This window comes from Labrus bergylta, chromosome 17 (genome assembly GCF_963930695.1).
Source record: "Labrus bergylta chromosome 17, fLabBer1.1, whole genome shotgun sequence".
Classification (NCBI taxonomy): domain Eukaryota; kingdom Metazoa; phylum Chordata; class Actinopteri; order Labriformes; family Labridae; genus Labrus; species Labrus bergylta.
The window spans coordinates 26012417-26026561 of record NC_089211.1 but is presented as its reverse complement, the minus strand read 5'-3'; the positions used below and the strand labels follow the sequence as shown (position 1 = coordinate 26026561).

The following is a 14145-nucleotide window of genomic DNA, read 5'->3' as shown; positions in this document are numbered from 1 at the left end:
TTTGGTTTAAAAGAAATACAGTTTATTCAGCACTGGGGAGCAGCAGGTGGGAGGGTGGGGGGGGGGGGGAGGGAGGGGGCATGGGAGTAAAGGGGGAGGAGGGGGGGGGTGTTACTGCTGAATACGGCGGATGGACTGGATCTGAGGGGTCTGGCAGTGAGAGCCGAACTCCCTGAAGTGTTTGAACTCCCCACAGTGACGATCACACTCCATGATATACTGGTAACCACGGTAACCGGGGTACTGGTAGCACACGAATCTGTTGAGAAATCGCAGAAAGAGGAGGAAGTAGTGATTAGATGTTGCACAAGATTGTGAAACTTCCTAACCAGAGATTTATTTTTATGAGCTGCTTTCGGAAAAAAAAAAGTATAAAAAAAAATAAAAAAAAGTGGAAAACAAACGTACGCTCCAGACTGGATCTTGAGAGAGCCCACTTCGTTGTTGCACCAGCCCATGGCCTGGAGGGAGGGATAATCGTCGCTAAGCTCGCCCTTACGGCCCAGGAAGTTCTCACGCTCAAAGATGGTCATACGACACTCTCTGTGGTTCTGCAGGGGGGGAGGAGCAAGAGGAGGAACATAAACAAAAAGAAAACACACAAAGCATTTCAGCCGTTTGTCCAGTCAGAGACAACAATCTGAACTCACAGCACAGGCGATGGGTCTGAAGGAGGTCAGTCTCTCGATGTGGTAGGCGTTACTGCCACCGAAAGCGTCGCACTGGGGGTACTCTCCCCTCTCCAGGACGAACTGCTGCCCCTGGTAGGAGGCGTGCTCGTATCCCACCCAGCTGTGGAGACACAAGGGGAGAGATTCAGAGTTAACAGATGCAGAATCCTTTTTCTCTTTCTTTGAACGGCCTAATGAGCATTTTTTCTACAGAAGCCCCGAGAGGCAAGTGAGAGAAAAAAAAACAGATCTCTCCCGTGTTTAAGACTTTAAGATTATTTACTCGTCTCTTATTCATTCATTTTAATTTTTTTATTTGTTCTGTACATGTCAAAACACACAACAGAAAAAAAAAGAAAAAACGATTCACACTTTATCCCATGTACAGAAAGGAGCAGGGAGGAGAATAAATCTTGTTTTGCCTGCCCTCTTACTCAAAAAGCAAACAATAAATGTCTGGATGGTCTGTCCAAATACAATCAATGAATGAATATCACCTAGAAAATCATCATCAAAGAAATCTGACAATTCAGTCTTGACTTCCTCAGAAATAAGAAGGAAAACACACTAACTGTCAACTTCATACCGTCTGATAACTTTGCTCTTATATATTTTCTTAAACTGAAATATCTGAACACAACCCTTCAAATCATTATTTAAAGAATTCCACAATTTAATTCCAATTACAGAAATACATTTCTGTTTTAAAGTTGTCCTTGCAAACTGATGCTTAAAATTTAAATTTATTTATTTATGCTCTTCATCTTCTGAGCTAAAAACAAACATCTTTTCTAAACTCTCATTCATCTCAACCTTCTCATCATTTTACTTCTGATTAATATGTTGACATATGTTGTCTGTCATGTTTTTCAGGTCCTTGTTTGTTGTTGTTATTGTTGTTATTACACATTCCAGCCACAAGAGGCAGAAGCGTGCCACATGAATGACTGAAGCGTTCCCGTTTAGTTTTGAGGTGTGCTGTAGTTTCAGCTCGTCCTCTTTGCATTTCAGTCAGACAAACAGATCTTAGATATCAGATATTTCAGAGCATGTTCACAGTTTCTACGAGTACTCACGCTCCACTCTCGACCCTCAGGGAGCGCACGGTCTCGAAGCCGAACTCCATCACGTTGCAGCACTCGGAGGTGAACTCATGGCGACGGCCCTGGAAGCACTCCTCGTCGAAGACAATGATCTGAAGGGGAAATACAGGCATGCAAACATTTTTAAAAAACAGCAGGATTTATAAATGTGTCACACTTTAAAAAATGGTTATTTTGCACCCTGACAAACATATGAAAATGTATTTTTTAAGAGTCCTAATATTGTCTGAGCTGCGGATAAACTCTGCTCTTTCTACGTTTTATTAAAATGTCAGAGTCATTTCAGGCAGAGACGGACCGATCACATCTCAGAGATAATAAAAACTCTCAGCTGCAAAAGGTCCTGCAGTGAGGCGATGTTTGAATCTGTGTTTCCGTCTGCAGACTCACCTTCCAGTGGCCGGAGAACTTGGTGCAATGGTGAGTCATCTTGTCTGGAAGGAGGAAAAAACAGAAGATGGTTGAAAGAAGACCTTCAGGGACGAGACGACGGCTGAGACTTTAAAGTCTGAGAGGTAAAGTTCAACTTTAATGCAAAAAAAGAATGCATTAAAATGAACAGAAAGGCGACTGAAACGTGGAAAGAAGTGGCCTGAAGTCTACGACTTGCACAATAAGAAAACCAGGATTATAAGTATTTCATCACAATTTAACTCAAGTGTTATTTTATGCAGATAACCAGCGGACTATGTAACACCAACTGTGTCCATTCTAGCAGTTTGAAATCACCATAACCGCTCTGCTAAAGATAAAGATAAACTTTATTGATTCTCCATTGGGGGAAATTTCTTTGTTAGAACAGCTAAAAAAACAGAAGTATAATTAGTAAAAATAGCAAAAAGTTAAAAAACAAACATATTTACATTAATTAAATAAATTAAGAAATTACAATAGAGATAAAATAAATTACTGCTCCTCGAATTAGCTCCAATGAAAAGTTGTCGATCTGAAAGCACCCGACTCTATTTTCACATCCTGCACAAATAAAGACGAGGGTGATTTCTGCCTCTCTGCCGCCGCCACCGTTTATCTCCCCCCACGGGCCGCAGTGACGGCCTGTGGGCTCCTGTGTTCGGGGCTGTTTGTGTGTGTGTGGGTATCTGGCTCTGCGCTGTGCCGTGCTGGGTGAAGGACAGCTACAGGGACTCACCTTGCTTTGATGCCCTTCGGTTGCCTGCTGTGAGAGTGAGAGGAGGCACGCGCCCCCACCCTTTTAAAGCCTCCCCTGGCAGGGGGCCATGCTGAAAGCACCGGCTCAGCAGCGAGGGAGGGGCCTTTTTTTTTTTTCTTTGTCCCCCCCCCCCCACCCCCCTCCGACAAAAGCGTTGTTAATCTGTGCAGAGGCCAGAAGTGCAGACACCACATTATCACCACCCCGAGCAGTGGACACGGAGACAGAGGCGTTTTAAGAGAGACGAGATGCAGGACAAGTGGAGGAGGAAGAGGACAGACTCTGAATTCAGATCGTTATTTCATCCCAAACACAAAACCAAACTAAAAATGGTTTAGTTTTCCATAAATCTGACAGGTAAAGCATCTTTATCTCTAACCTTTGGATGCAGCATTCAGGGGATTTCACTGGAAAATTCAACCCAGTTAATAATAAATCAGCAACAAATTGGATTTCTGGGGCGCCGAGAGTCTAGCACCAAATGTACGGAGGCTATAGTCCTCAGAGCAGCGGCCGTGGGTTCCAATCTGACCTCGGCCCTTTGTTGCACTTCATCTTCCACTCTCACCTCCAAACATGTCCACATTCTCTTCAGCTGTCCGATCCAATAAAAGGCCCAAAAAAATAACTTTGGATTTCTGGCCCATTGAATGGAAATCAAACTGTAAAGTGAAATGTTTCCGCCCCTTACCAAAAGAGTTCCATTATTTTGAAACTTGGGGGTTATCTGACTCGTGGGTTTTAAAGGAGTTTGATTGTTCCAGTAGATCAGAGCCAGCAGTTGTAACTGTTGTGGTTTTTGTCACTGACAGGCTCAAGTTGAGGAGAAGATGCTTTTTTTGGGGGCCATTTAGCCTTCATAGGACAGACAGAAGAGAAGAGAGACAGGAGACATGTTGGGAGGAGAGACAAAGGCCCGACATGCAGCAAACAGCCAGGTCGGATTCAAACCCACGACCGCATACGACACAACAGTGGTTACATACAGTAGCTCTCTAACGTTGGTTTCACATAAGGGACCCGGGCCTTTGTGGCAGCTGTTTTTTAATTCAAATTCTGAATTTAACTCCTAAATAAAAAAGGTCTCTCTCTGCAGGACTCCTTTCTGTAACGATGTCAGACACTCAGAATAACAATCTGAGCCTGTCAGGCACAAAACCAACAACTTTTAGTGAACGGGGAATATTTTTTGGCAAAGTTGTGTCAATAGTTTTAGCTTGAGGTGAGATTATTTTCACTTTAGTTGTTGTGTTCTTATCAAACACGTTCAAGTATATAAGATACAGACTGAACAACAAGGAGGAAGGATTTCATCAAGGCGCCGTAACTAGATGCAAAGCCGTACTGGCAGGTCTTCCTAAGCTCACTATCAAACCTCTGCAGATGATACAAAATGCAGCAGCACGACTGGTCTTCAACCTTCCTAAAAGAGCACATGTCACTCCGCTGTTCCTCTCCCTCCAGTTACTGCTCACATCAAATTTAAAACTCTGCTGCTCGCTTACAAAACAGACACAGAAACGTCTCCTCCTTACTTTAACTCTCTGATCCAGGTCTACACTCCCCCCCCCCCCCCACTACACTCTGCCAATGAAAGGCGTCTGATCCAACCTTCACAACAGGGTCCTAAGTCTCTGACTAGACTCTTCTCCTCTGTCGCCCCCCGGTGGTGGAATGAACTTCCGAACTCCATTTGATCTGTAGAGTCCCTCTGCACCTTTAAGAAAAAGCTAAAGACCCAGCTCTTTATGAACACCTACCACCTTCATGATGATCTGTCACCGTTGTGCTTTGTCTCTGGTCCCTTCCTGTCAGCACCAGTTGTGTCCAATCATATTTAAAACTGTTTGTTTACACTTCCTGACGTTGTTTCCTCCTCTCTCTCTCCTTGCTTGTGTTGTTCTTACTCTCGGATGTTCTTCACTTTGGATGAAATCAATTGTAGTATTGTAACACACACACAGCGCTACCGAACCTTAAAGGTCACATATTCTGTAAAATCCTCTTCCCCATGTTCCTCTAACTCTAACATGTGTCTCTAATCTGTCTACAAACCCCCCAATGATGAGAAAAGTCCATCCTCTCTGTCTTCTGCCTGCTCCACTTTTCAGAAAATGTGTGCTCAAACAGGCCGTTTGGAGATTTTCCCTTCATGACATCACAAAGGGCAGTAGCCCCTCCCCCAGGTGGGTGACACTCCCACAGCTAGGTGTTTGTTCTGCCCTCTGAGTCTGCCTTCTCACCGTAAACAATAGGACATGGAGAGAGAAAGCATCGAGTACACTCAAGCCCTTCCAGAGAGGGGGCGTGGTCAGACACAGCTCATTTACATATTTAAAGGTACAGACACAGAAACAGTCTGTTCTGAGCAGGGCTGAAATAGAGGGGTTTATAGACATGATCAAATACAGGATCAGAGTGGATTTAGAACAAGAAACTTCACACACATGTTTTGAGGAGCTCTGACACTTATTTACACTGAAGAGGAGGAGGAGGATATGTCACCTTTAAAAAACAACACATCTTCAGTCTGCCTCAAGCCAAACAAAAGGAGCGCTGTCTGTAAATTGTACAAAAGCGTTGGGAACGTTTTGGCACTGAAACGTTGCCAATGTTTTTGTGCAGTTTAGACAACTAGCAGGATTTTGCCTAAATAGTTCCCGGTAATAAAAAACATTTAACCAGAGATGTTAGAGATGTTATGTTATCTTCACAACTATTCAGATTCAGCAATTAAAAAAATATATAATTTGACAGCACTGATTTTGAGAAATATTCAAACTGAGATCTCCAGATTTCTGCGTAAATAACAATGTGTCCTCATTAAAACATAAAAACTCTGTTGTCGTCCTTAAACTATTTTTAAAAATGTTTATTTTGACTCAAACTTTAATTCTGTTTTTCTTCGACTGTTTTAGGAAAAGTCTGAGACTCTTTTTACATCTGTGAGGTTTTTCTTAAAGATGTCTCTTTGAGGAACCAAAGGGCTTTGAGCTGAGAGGAAACCAGGAAGTACAGAAAATGAAAGGAGACTTTTCATTGGATGGACAGATAATAACACGTCTTGAATAAAAACCTGCGACACTGACAGTTTTGTCTTTTTAAAATCTGGATCGGTTTGGTCTCATTTTGGACGTTGGAGTCGTTTTTGGACGCCGGCTCCTCAGATTTTGCCAAAACGCTGAGATTTGATACCCAGCCTCGACATGAAGCGCACAGATTACACGGCGGGATTAGTCCACACCTAATCTGCACATATCAAACACTTTGTAATCCTGCTTCCACGGTGGAAATAATCGGGTTTGAGGTGACCTAATCCAGACAAATAATCCATCTGTAATCACAGAATTATCAACAACAACAACAACAACAACAACAACAACATCCTTTATCTCACCCTGAAACACCTCCAAAGACGGCTGCTCATTTCTAACAGCGCTGCAGGTTAAAGTTATGTCAGAGAGCTGCAAACAGTTTAGAGACATTTAAGACACCGTGCCCGCTGTGCAGCTTTTCTCTTCTACCACCAACGCTTTAAAAACATAACTTGTGTTCCAGAAATAAACTCTTTTCTAGGCCTACTTCTTATTTATTTTTTAAGATTTATTTTTCCTTTTTTTATTTTCCTTTTTTGTAAAGTCAGGATGGTGGATAGAGACGGAAATTGGAGAGAGAGAGGAGTAATGTGGGAAGGGAGCCACAGGTCGGATTTGAACCCAGGCCGTGCACTTTGAGGACTGCTGCCTCTGCAAGCTAATCACTTGGCCACCGACGCCCCCCAGGCCTACTTCTGAGTGTGTTTACATGGACATGAGTATCCCGGTTTTGATCCAGTTCTTGTGTCTGTACATGTGAACATCATATCCCGATCATGAGATACCAGATTTTGCTAACTGGATCCTGTGGCATGTAGACGCCTTACTGCGGTTTCTGACAGCTGACGACTACCTGCAAAGGCGCCGCCTCCGTCAAGTGACATATCAGCAAAACAAACATGGCGGCGGCAGCATGAGCCTCATTCTGGAGCTCTTTTCTCTGGTTGCTGGAAATGAGGAGGATACGTCATATCTTCAACGCCATGTCTGCATTCACGCATTAACCAGAAGTCGTCTCATTTTTCACAAATTTGCTGCAGTTTGTGTTTAGAAATAAACATCACAGGCGCCTGCACAAACAGGATGCAGTAATCAAAAAGCAGGATGTGAGTGTTTGTCATGTACACAGGGAGGTGAAGAACCGGGTTTCTCTGTGTGCATGTAAACACCAGATCCTGAATATGATCCAAACCGGGATAACGAAGTCCATGTGAAGACCCTCAGTGAATGCAAACCTGGAGCCATGTGTCAATTAGCTTAGCTTAGCAAAAAGACCTCCATCCCAACCACGAGAAGAAGGAAAAGGAAAACAGGAAGAAGAGCCTGCAGAGTCTGGAATAAACTCTTATCGACTTTCTTTTAGTGGTTACAGAAAAAAAGATTAATAAGTGTGTCTGTGTTAAATTCACACCTGTAGCCATGAGGCAATTAGCCTAGCTTAGCACAAAGACTGAAAGCAGGCGAAGTTTGTGGGTTTGCTAAATGTGTGTTTTTGTCGGTTCTCTGTAGGATTTTCTTGTTTTTCTCCTCAAAACCAGATGTAAGGATGATGAGCAGCTCTTTGTTTTCAGAGTGTGTGTTGTGTTTTGTGTGTGTGTGTGTGTGTGTGTGTGTGTGTGTGTGTGTGTGTGTGTGTGTGCCCGTGTAGGTGATAGAGGAGGGATTATCTCTTTGTCCCCCTCCTGGACCTTTGCATTCCTGCTCTCTACATGCATCTAAAGCTTACAGCCCCACCAGCCCAACACACGGACAAAATGCCTCAGTCAGTGGTTTCCTTTGACAGTAAAACGCTTACAGGCAGGGCCAGAGGGGCCGGTGGCGTTTCTAGGCTATGCGATGACCCGGTGGCTTTGGCGCGGGCCAACAGTGATGACGAGAGGTTTTCTATTGTGCGCTGAGCCTCGACGTTTGGCCTTTGCCAGAGTATAAAAGCTTGGGTCGAGCGTTGACGGGACCAGCACGAGCCAGCCTCCCTCACACGGCACAGCAAGCTATACTAACGCAGGTAAGGACACACACACACACACACACACACACACATCTATGACAGTACAAGGGGGGACACATGCAGAACCGAAGGGCCAACTCCCTGCCCTCCACACCCAGGAAAACCACCCTCACTCTGGGGGAAAAAGACCCAGTCAGAGTCCCAAATAAGCCTCCCACATGAACAGCTTTAGTCCAAATTGCAAAAAACAGACCAACTTTCACCCCCTCTGATAACTCACACCTCTCTCCCTCTTCCATTTACACCTCTATTTCTGCTCACCCAGACTCTCCTGAAGCCCCTCACCATGTCTCAGACTGCCAAGTCCGCCTCCAGCCAGGGCACCGATGCCAAGGACAAGGGAGCTCCCGCCCCTGCCGCCTCCAGCAAGGCCACCAAGACCGGAGAGCCCGGCATGGGAACCTACAGAGTGAGTCAAACGCTAAAGCTGCTTTTCTGCTTTTCAAAAGTTGTATTTAAAGGGAGAGTTCGCTCAAATGATATAAAGGAAATATATCCTCCCAACAAGCCTCTCTGGGGGTTTTGGTTTTACCTGCTCAAGTTTAAGATATTTAAAGATGAAAAAAGAGTTAAGCTGTCGACACAGAGACTCACTTTAGATGAGCCTGGACAGCACAGTTATTGTGAAGTTATGGTTACTCTTTGACTTTGCTTTATTCGTTTCCGTTCATTCAAAAGACTTAATGAAGTATTTAGATTCTTACTTTAAGTGAATGTTCAGCAGAAATACAAACTGTGTAAAAAATATTCTGTAACGAATGCTTAAAAGCGTTTAAAGTGAACACAGCGATCGTGCAGAAACGCCAGCTACAGACGCTTAGATTCATTTTTAAGGTTAATTATTTGGGCTGTTTAGCAGAGACAGGATAGTAGATAGAGTCAGAAATCAGAGAGAGACAGAGAGAGAGAGAGAGTAAGGAATGACATGCAGGAAAGGAGCCGCTGGTAGGATTCAAACCCGGGGCCGCCCGTTGGGGGACTACAGCCTCCATTTATGGGGCACACGGACTAACCACTAGGCTAGGTTTGAGGATGCATTTCATGGCTTTGGCTGGCTAAGGTGGAGCTTTTATTTATCTGAATGAATAAGTGTATTCATGCAGATTTGTTCTTTGTGTTTTTGTGCATAAAAGTAAAGAAAGGAAAAAATCAAGTAAACATTAGTTCTCCTGCTGTCGCCTTAGATTCAATAGAATAAACCATAAAAACATGAAGATATGGATACTACGAGGGCTGGAGAAGTCTTGCAGGAATGTGACAGATATTTCCGAGGGGGGGGTTTGCAAACGTTTACAGTATGAGGGCATGAAGAATGTGCAATGCACCGAGATAATAAACGAGCATTTCTTATTGTCAGGTTACGATAACATCACTAAGATCATTATATTTTATATCCTGGTCTCAAAGTAGACAGCAGCTGCAGATTTAAAGAACTTTTACTGGAGTTCAGAGTCAAACTGCTTCCTCTAAAATAACAGAGCAGGAGACAGTAAAGTCCTTCTGATTCTGATTCTGATTCTGAGTCCTGGGCTAACCTGTGATGTCTCCTCTCTGTGCAGATCATGCTGTTCGACCAGGAGAACTTCCAGGGCAGGATGATCGAGGTCCAGAATGAGTGTATGAACGTGTGTGACCGTGGCATGGATAAAGTGCGTAGTATCATCGTGGAGTGCGGCCCGTAAGTCAACACACACACATCTGGTACAAGCAGCTCCGGCCGGGCGGACTCTGTGTGTTTGCCTCTGTTACTCGCAAATATATTTAATTGTTTTTTCTTTCTCTTGTTTCTCCTCTCCCGTCCTCCTCCTCTCCCCCCCCCTTGCCCCGGCGGCCCCCCTCCTCCAGCTTTGTTGCCTTCGAGCAGACTAACCTCCGTGGGGAGATGTTCATCCTGGAGAAGGGAGAGTATCCTCGCTGGGATACCTGGAGCAACTCCTACCGCAGCGACTGCCTCATGTCCCTCAGGCCCATCCGCATGGTGCGTCCATCCCTGAAAACACGATTTACAAATCATTTTACACATCAAGAGTTTAGAAAACTAGGCTCTTTAGTTTGTATGAGATCCTATTTCACAAGAAAACAAACCCCTTTATGACAGAAATAGAAACATTTTGGAGCTGCAACTCTGAAATAGTTTAAGAATTATTCATGTATGTTCCCTCAGAGCTCAGAGTCGCCGATTCAAAGACATTCTGTTTACAAATGACAGAGAGGAGCTGAAAATCCTCACATTTAAGTGTGACACCATCAAACGTTTTGCTTTCAAAAAAGGTCATAAACCGTGAATCGATTATCATAGAAGAGCCAAATTCTGTTTTTTGTCCATAAATCAAAAAAACTGAAAGTTTCCTCTCTGGAGTTCTTCTGGGGACGTTCACAGCAGAGGCTTTGTGTGTTTTTATCTAAAAGAAGACGATTCATCCTCTGTACGGTGGCCATTAAAGTACATTTTGAACTTGGCATTTCACACATGCACTCCTGAAAATGTATAAAGAAAATGTCAGCCAAGGTTGCCCCTGAAACCTTCCTCCTGATCTCAGGATGCAATACATGATGATGACAGTTTACTTTTATATCAGTGCCACTTCATTCAATGTATTTTATCACCGAGATCGCACTGGTCGCGTGTCTGTTGCAGGATATAAACATCACCACCCACTTAAGGCTAACTTTCCTGAATATGAATATGGTGCTGCGTTCTCATGTCAGCTCACACAGACTTCACTGGGACTGTTTTCCAGGACACTAGCAGGAACAATTCTGGGAAAAATCTGAGTGAAAAACTCAGCTACCCTCGTCCACACATGCTGCTCACCCCAGAATTTTCAGGACCTTTTCAGGATTTATTTTTTCACATGATCGATGTAACATGAGAACTAACTCTCGATGCCCTTGTGCTTTGTTTCCTCTCTGCAGGACAGCCTGGAGCACAAGATCTGCCTGTATGAGCTCTCTGACTTCAAGGGCAACAAGATGGAGATCCAGGAGGATGATGTGCCCACCCTCTGGGCGCATGGCTTCTGTGACAGAGTGGGCAGCGTGAGGGTGCCTGGAGGAGCGTGAGTACACACACACACACACACACACACACACACACACACACACACACACACACACACAAGTGATGGTGAAACATCAGTCACAGAATAAGGCCGTGTTTTTTTTCCAGTTGCGTTAAAATGACATATCTATTAGCTTGTTTTAACTGAAGTGAATTCTCTGTCATGACAAAGCTTCAGAGGAAACCACAGGCCTCCAGGCTCTCACTACAATGTGGTTGTTCATAAAAAGTAGGATGGCATGTCATCACAACAAGGCCTCGAGCTGACGGCTTCGTGTCAGATTTGTCCTCAAATGTTTATTTATAGATGGGAAATTTTCTTCGCATTTCAATGATCTCTGAATACCGCAGATAAAAAAACACATGTGACAAATAAGAACCATCCTCCCGAGAGATTTCCCACATTTGTTATTTGGATGTTAGCTCTAGAAAACAGCCACATAGAAAACCTCTTTGATGTAGTCCAGAACCTCCTAGAAATGGCAGTAGGGCTTTTTCTATTGCCACTAGATTCTCTTAAAGACCACTAGCAACTCCTCAGTGCCCCCTTAAACCCCTAAAACCTCCACAATGACAACAGAAACTCTTAAAGAACACCCAGCCTCCCTGAAGGACCACCACCTCAATAACATCTAGAACCTCTATTGTGATATGTGGAGCCTCTTGAATGACCTTCTCTATGCAACTGGAATCTCTTAAATGACCCTCCTTGAATATCCAATTACTCATTCTGTACTGGAGAAGCACATCAGTGACTTCTATTAGAACCTTAAAGGGACTTCTAGACCACCAGACCCTCTGAGAGAACTTGAAAACTCCCTCTTTGTGGTCACTTAGGAGGAGGCTATCGGTCCTCTGTAGCCTCCATTCAGGCCCCTCTTGAATCGCCTTAATGCACCAAAATCCTTTTTACCAACACCACCCAGTGAAGGACCCTCCTGATGGGACCTCTACAAACTCCTCAATGATCCTCCAATATTTTCCATAAACCACTAGAACATATTTAACCTCTCCAGTGAGCAGAATAACTTAGTGGAGGACACATGGACCCTCCCAAGTCCCCACTAGAACCCCTTAAAGGAAACCTTCTCAATGACCTCTAAAACATCACCAATGACCAAAAACCTCACCAAGGACTTGTGACCAGTGAACCTTTGTTTAAGACCCAACTGCCCTGGTTACCTCTAAGGACACCTAGAACTCCAAAATGACCCTGCAATTAGTCTGGTGACAATTACCACCATTTAAGGACACCTACACCCCTCTTACTCAGGACTAGAACCTCTTTCAGGGCACCTAGTTACTCCTCGATGACCCTGGGAACCTCCTGATGACCTCTCAACATCATGGACTCCTAGAAGCGTTCAAAAGACTAACTTTTAGCAAAACTAGATCCTCTCAAATGGCCACTGAATGTCTTAAATTATGACAGTTTTCAGAACACATAGTACCGCCCAGTTGACCTCTAGAACCTCATCGATCGATCACTAAACCTCCTGGACCTCTACACTGCCTAGGGGACCACTAGATCCTCTTATGACCTCCTTAATGACCCTTACATTTCCATCAGATCAGTTGAACTTCCCAGGGCAGTCCATACAAACCCCAAGTAACAATCAGAACCTCTTTAAGGATCCCTTAAAGCGCCCAAGTGACCACTCAAACCCTTTAAGGAAACCTGAAATCAATGAGTTTGGTAACAACCAAAAACCCTTTAAAGACGCCTAAACCACCACAGTCCTCTTAGACCTCTTGAATCACCAACAACAGTATGCATGAACCCAAGAACCCTTTTATAGAAAGTAGATCTTCCCCATTGACCTCTTAATGAGTTTGGTAACAACCACAGCCCCATGAAGCCCCCCTACATCTCCACAGTAACTACTAGAACCCTTTAATGGCACCCAGTTCCACCTCAAGAACATTGCCAACCCCCAATAACCTCTAAAATTATGGACTAGAAAGTTTGAAAAGGCGAATTGAACAACTTAAACCACTCCAATGACCACTAAAAGACTTTGGTGACTCACCAGTTTAAGAACAGAAAGAATCCCCTTAACTGATCCAGAACCTCACCAATGACCACCGAACCTCCTGGACCTCTACACTGCCTCGGACGCCCCTAGATCCTCTTAAAATCCAACTCAAGAACCTCACTATGACCTCTTAACCTCTTTGACTTCCAGAAGCTCAGACCACATGTAGGACCACCAAACTGACCTTTAAACCCCATCAGTGCTCAATAAACCTCATGGCCATCTGGATCCCTCTCAATGACCTCCTAAAGGACCTCTAGTCTCAAAAGAATCCAATGCAAAAGCAACAACCACAAGACCCGTTGGGAACCCTCAGGTGGCCCTCTGTATTAACGTCTCTCACCCGTGTGTTCTCAGGTTTGTGGGTTACCAGTACCCTGGATACAGAGGCTACCAGTACCTGTTTGAGTGCGGTGATTACAGACACTACAACGACTTCAGCGCCTTCCAGCCCCAGATCCAGTCCATTCGTCGTATCAGGGACATGCAGTTCCACCAGAGAGGATGCTTCACCTTCACCTCCGCCAGCAAGTGAACCACACCTGCCGGCCGTCTGGTGCTGCGGTAGCCATGCAGCCCCTCTCAGCTTTTTATCTCTCCAAACGGCCACTACCAAAACTTTCCTAAATTTCCACCATCGACGCTCCATCCCAAAGGAAAGAAACAATGAGAGCATAAACACGGGACAACATTCACTGACTTTTTATGGTGCTAAAAAATAAACATGTTGTGAAAAACCTCAAACCTCCCTGACTGGATTACCTTTATTTTTTTCTTCTGAAAAGTCTCTCACATGTTGGGATAATATTCTTTTAGGAATTAGTGATGTGTATGTGACGACCTTAAATCAGACCTGTAACTTAAACTGATTGGTTTTAAAGTTTTGCTTCTTCTTTGGTATGACATAAAGTATTTTTGTGGGATTTTTTTAACTTCAGAGTGACATAAAGTTTTGATATATTTGCTGTATTTCTTGTGCAGTGATCGTCATTCTTTATAT

The 14145-nt window shown here is 44.0% G+C and overlaps 2 protein-coding genes across 2 annotated transcripts; one reads left to right on the top strand and one right to left on the bottom strand.

Moving 5' to 3' along the window:
* cryba4 (crystallin, beta A4) lies at positions 1 to 3034 on the bottom strand. The gene is made up of 6 exons (XM_020657992.3): positions 2925 to 3034; positions 2165 to 2208; positions 1748 to 1866; positions 651 to 792; positions 409 to 551; positions 1 to 259 (listed from the first exon to the last, which is right to left on the bottom strand). Exons 2-6 carry the CDS (start codon positions 2201 to 2203, stop codon positions 112 to 114), a joined length of 591 nt encoding a protein of 196 aa, XP_020513648.1. The 5' UTR covers positions 2204 to 2208; positions 2925 to 3034; the 3' UTR covers positions 1 to 111.
* Positions 3035 to 7886: 4852 nt separating this feature from the next.
* Positions 7887 to 13889, top strand: crybb1 (crystallin, beta B1). The gene is made up of 6 exons (XM_029282186.2): positions 7887 to 8045; positions 8314 to 8457; positions 9608 to 9726; positions 9894 to 10026; positions 10965 to 11107; positions 13503 to 13889. Exons 2-6 carry the CDS (start codon positions 8335 to 8337, stop codon positions 13678 to 13680), a joined length of 696 nt encoding a protein of 231 aa, XP_029138019.1. The 5' UTR covers positions 7887 to 8045; positions 8314 to 8334; the 3' UTR covers positions 13681 to 13889.
* Positions 13890 to 14145: the final 256 nt, after the last annotated feature.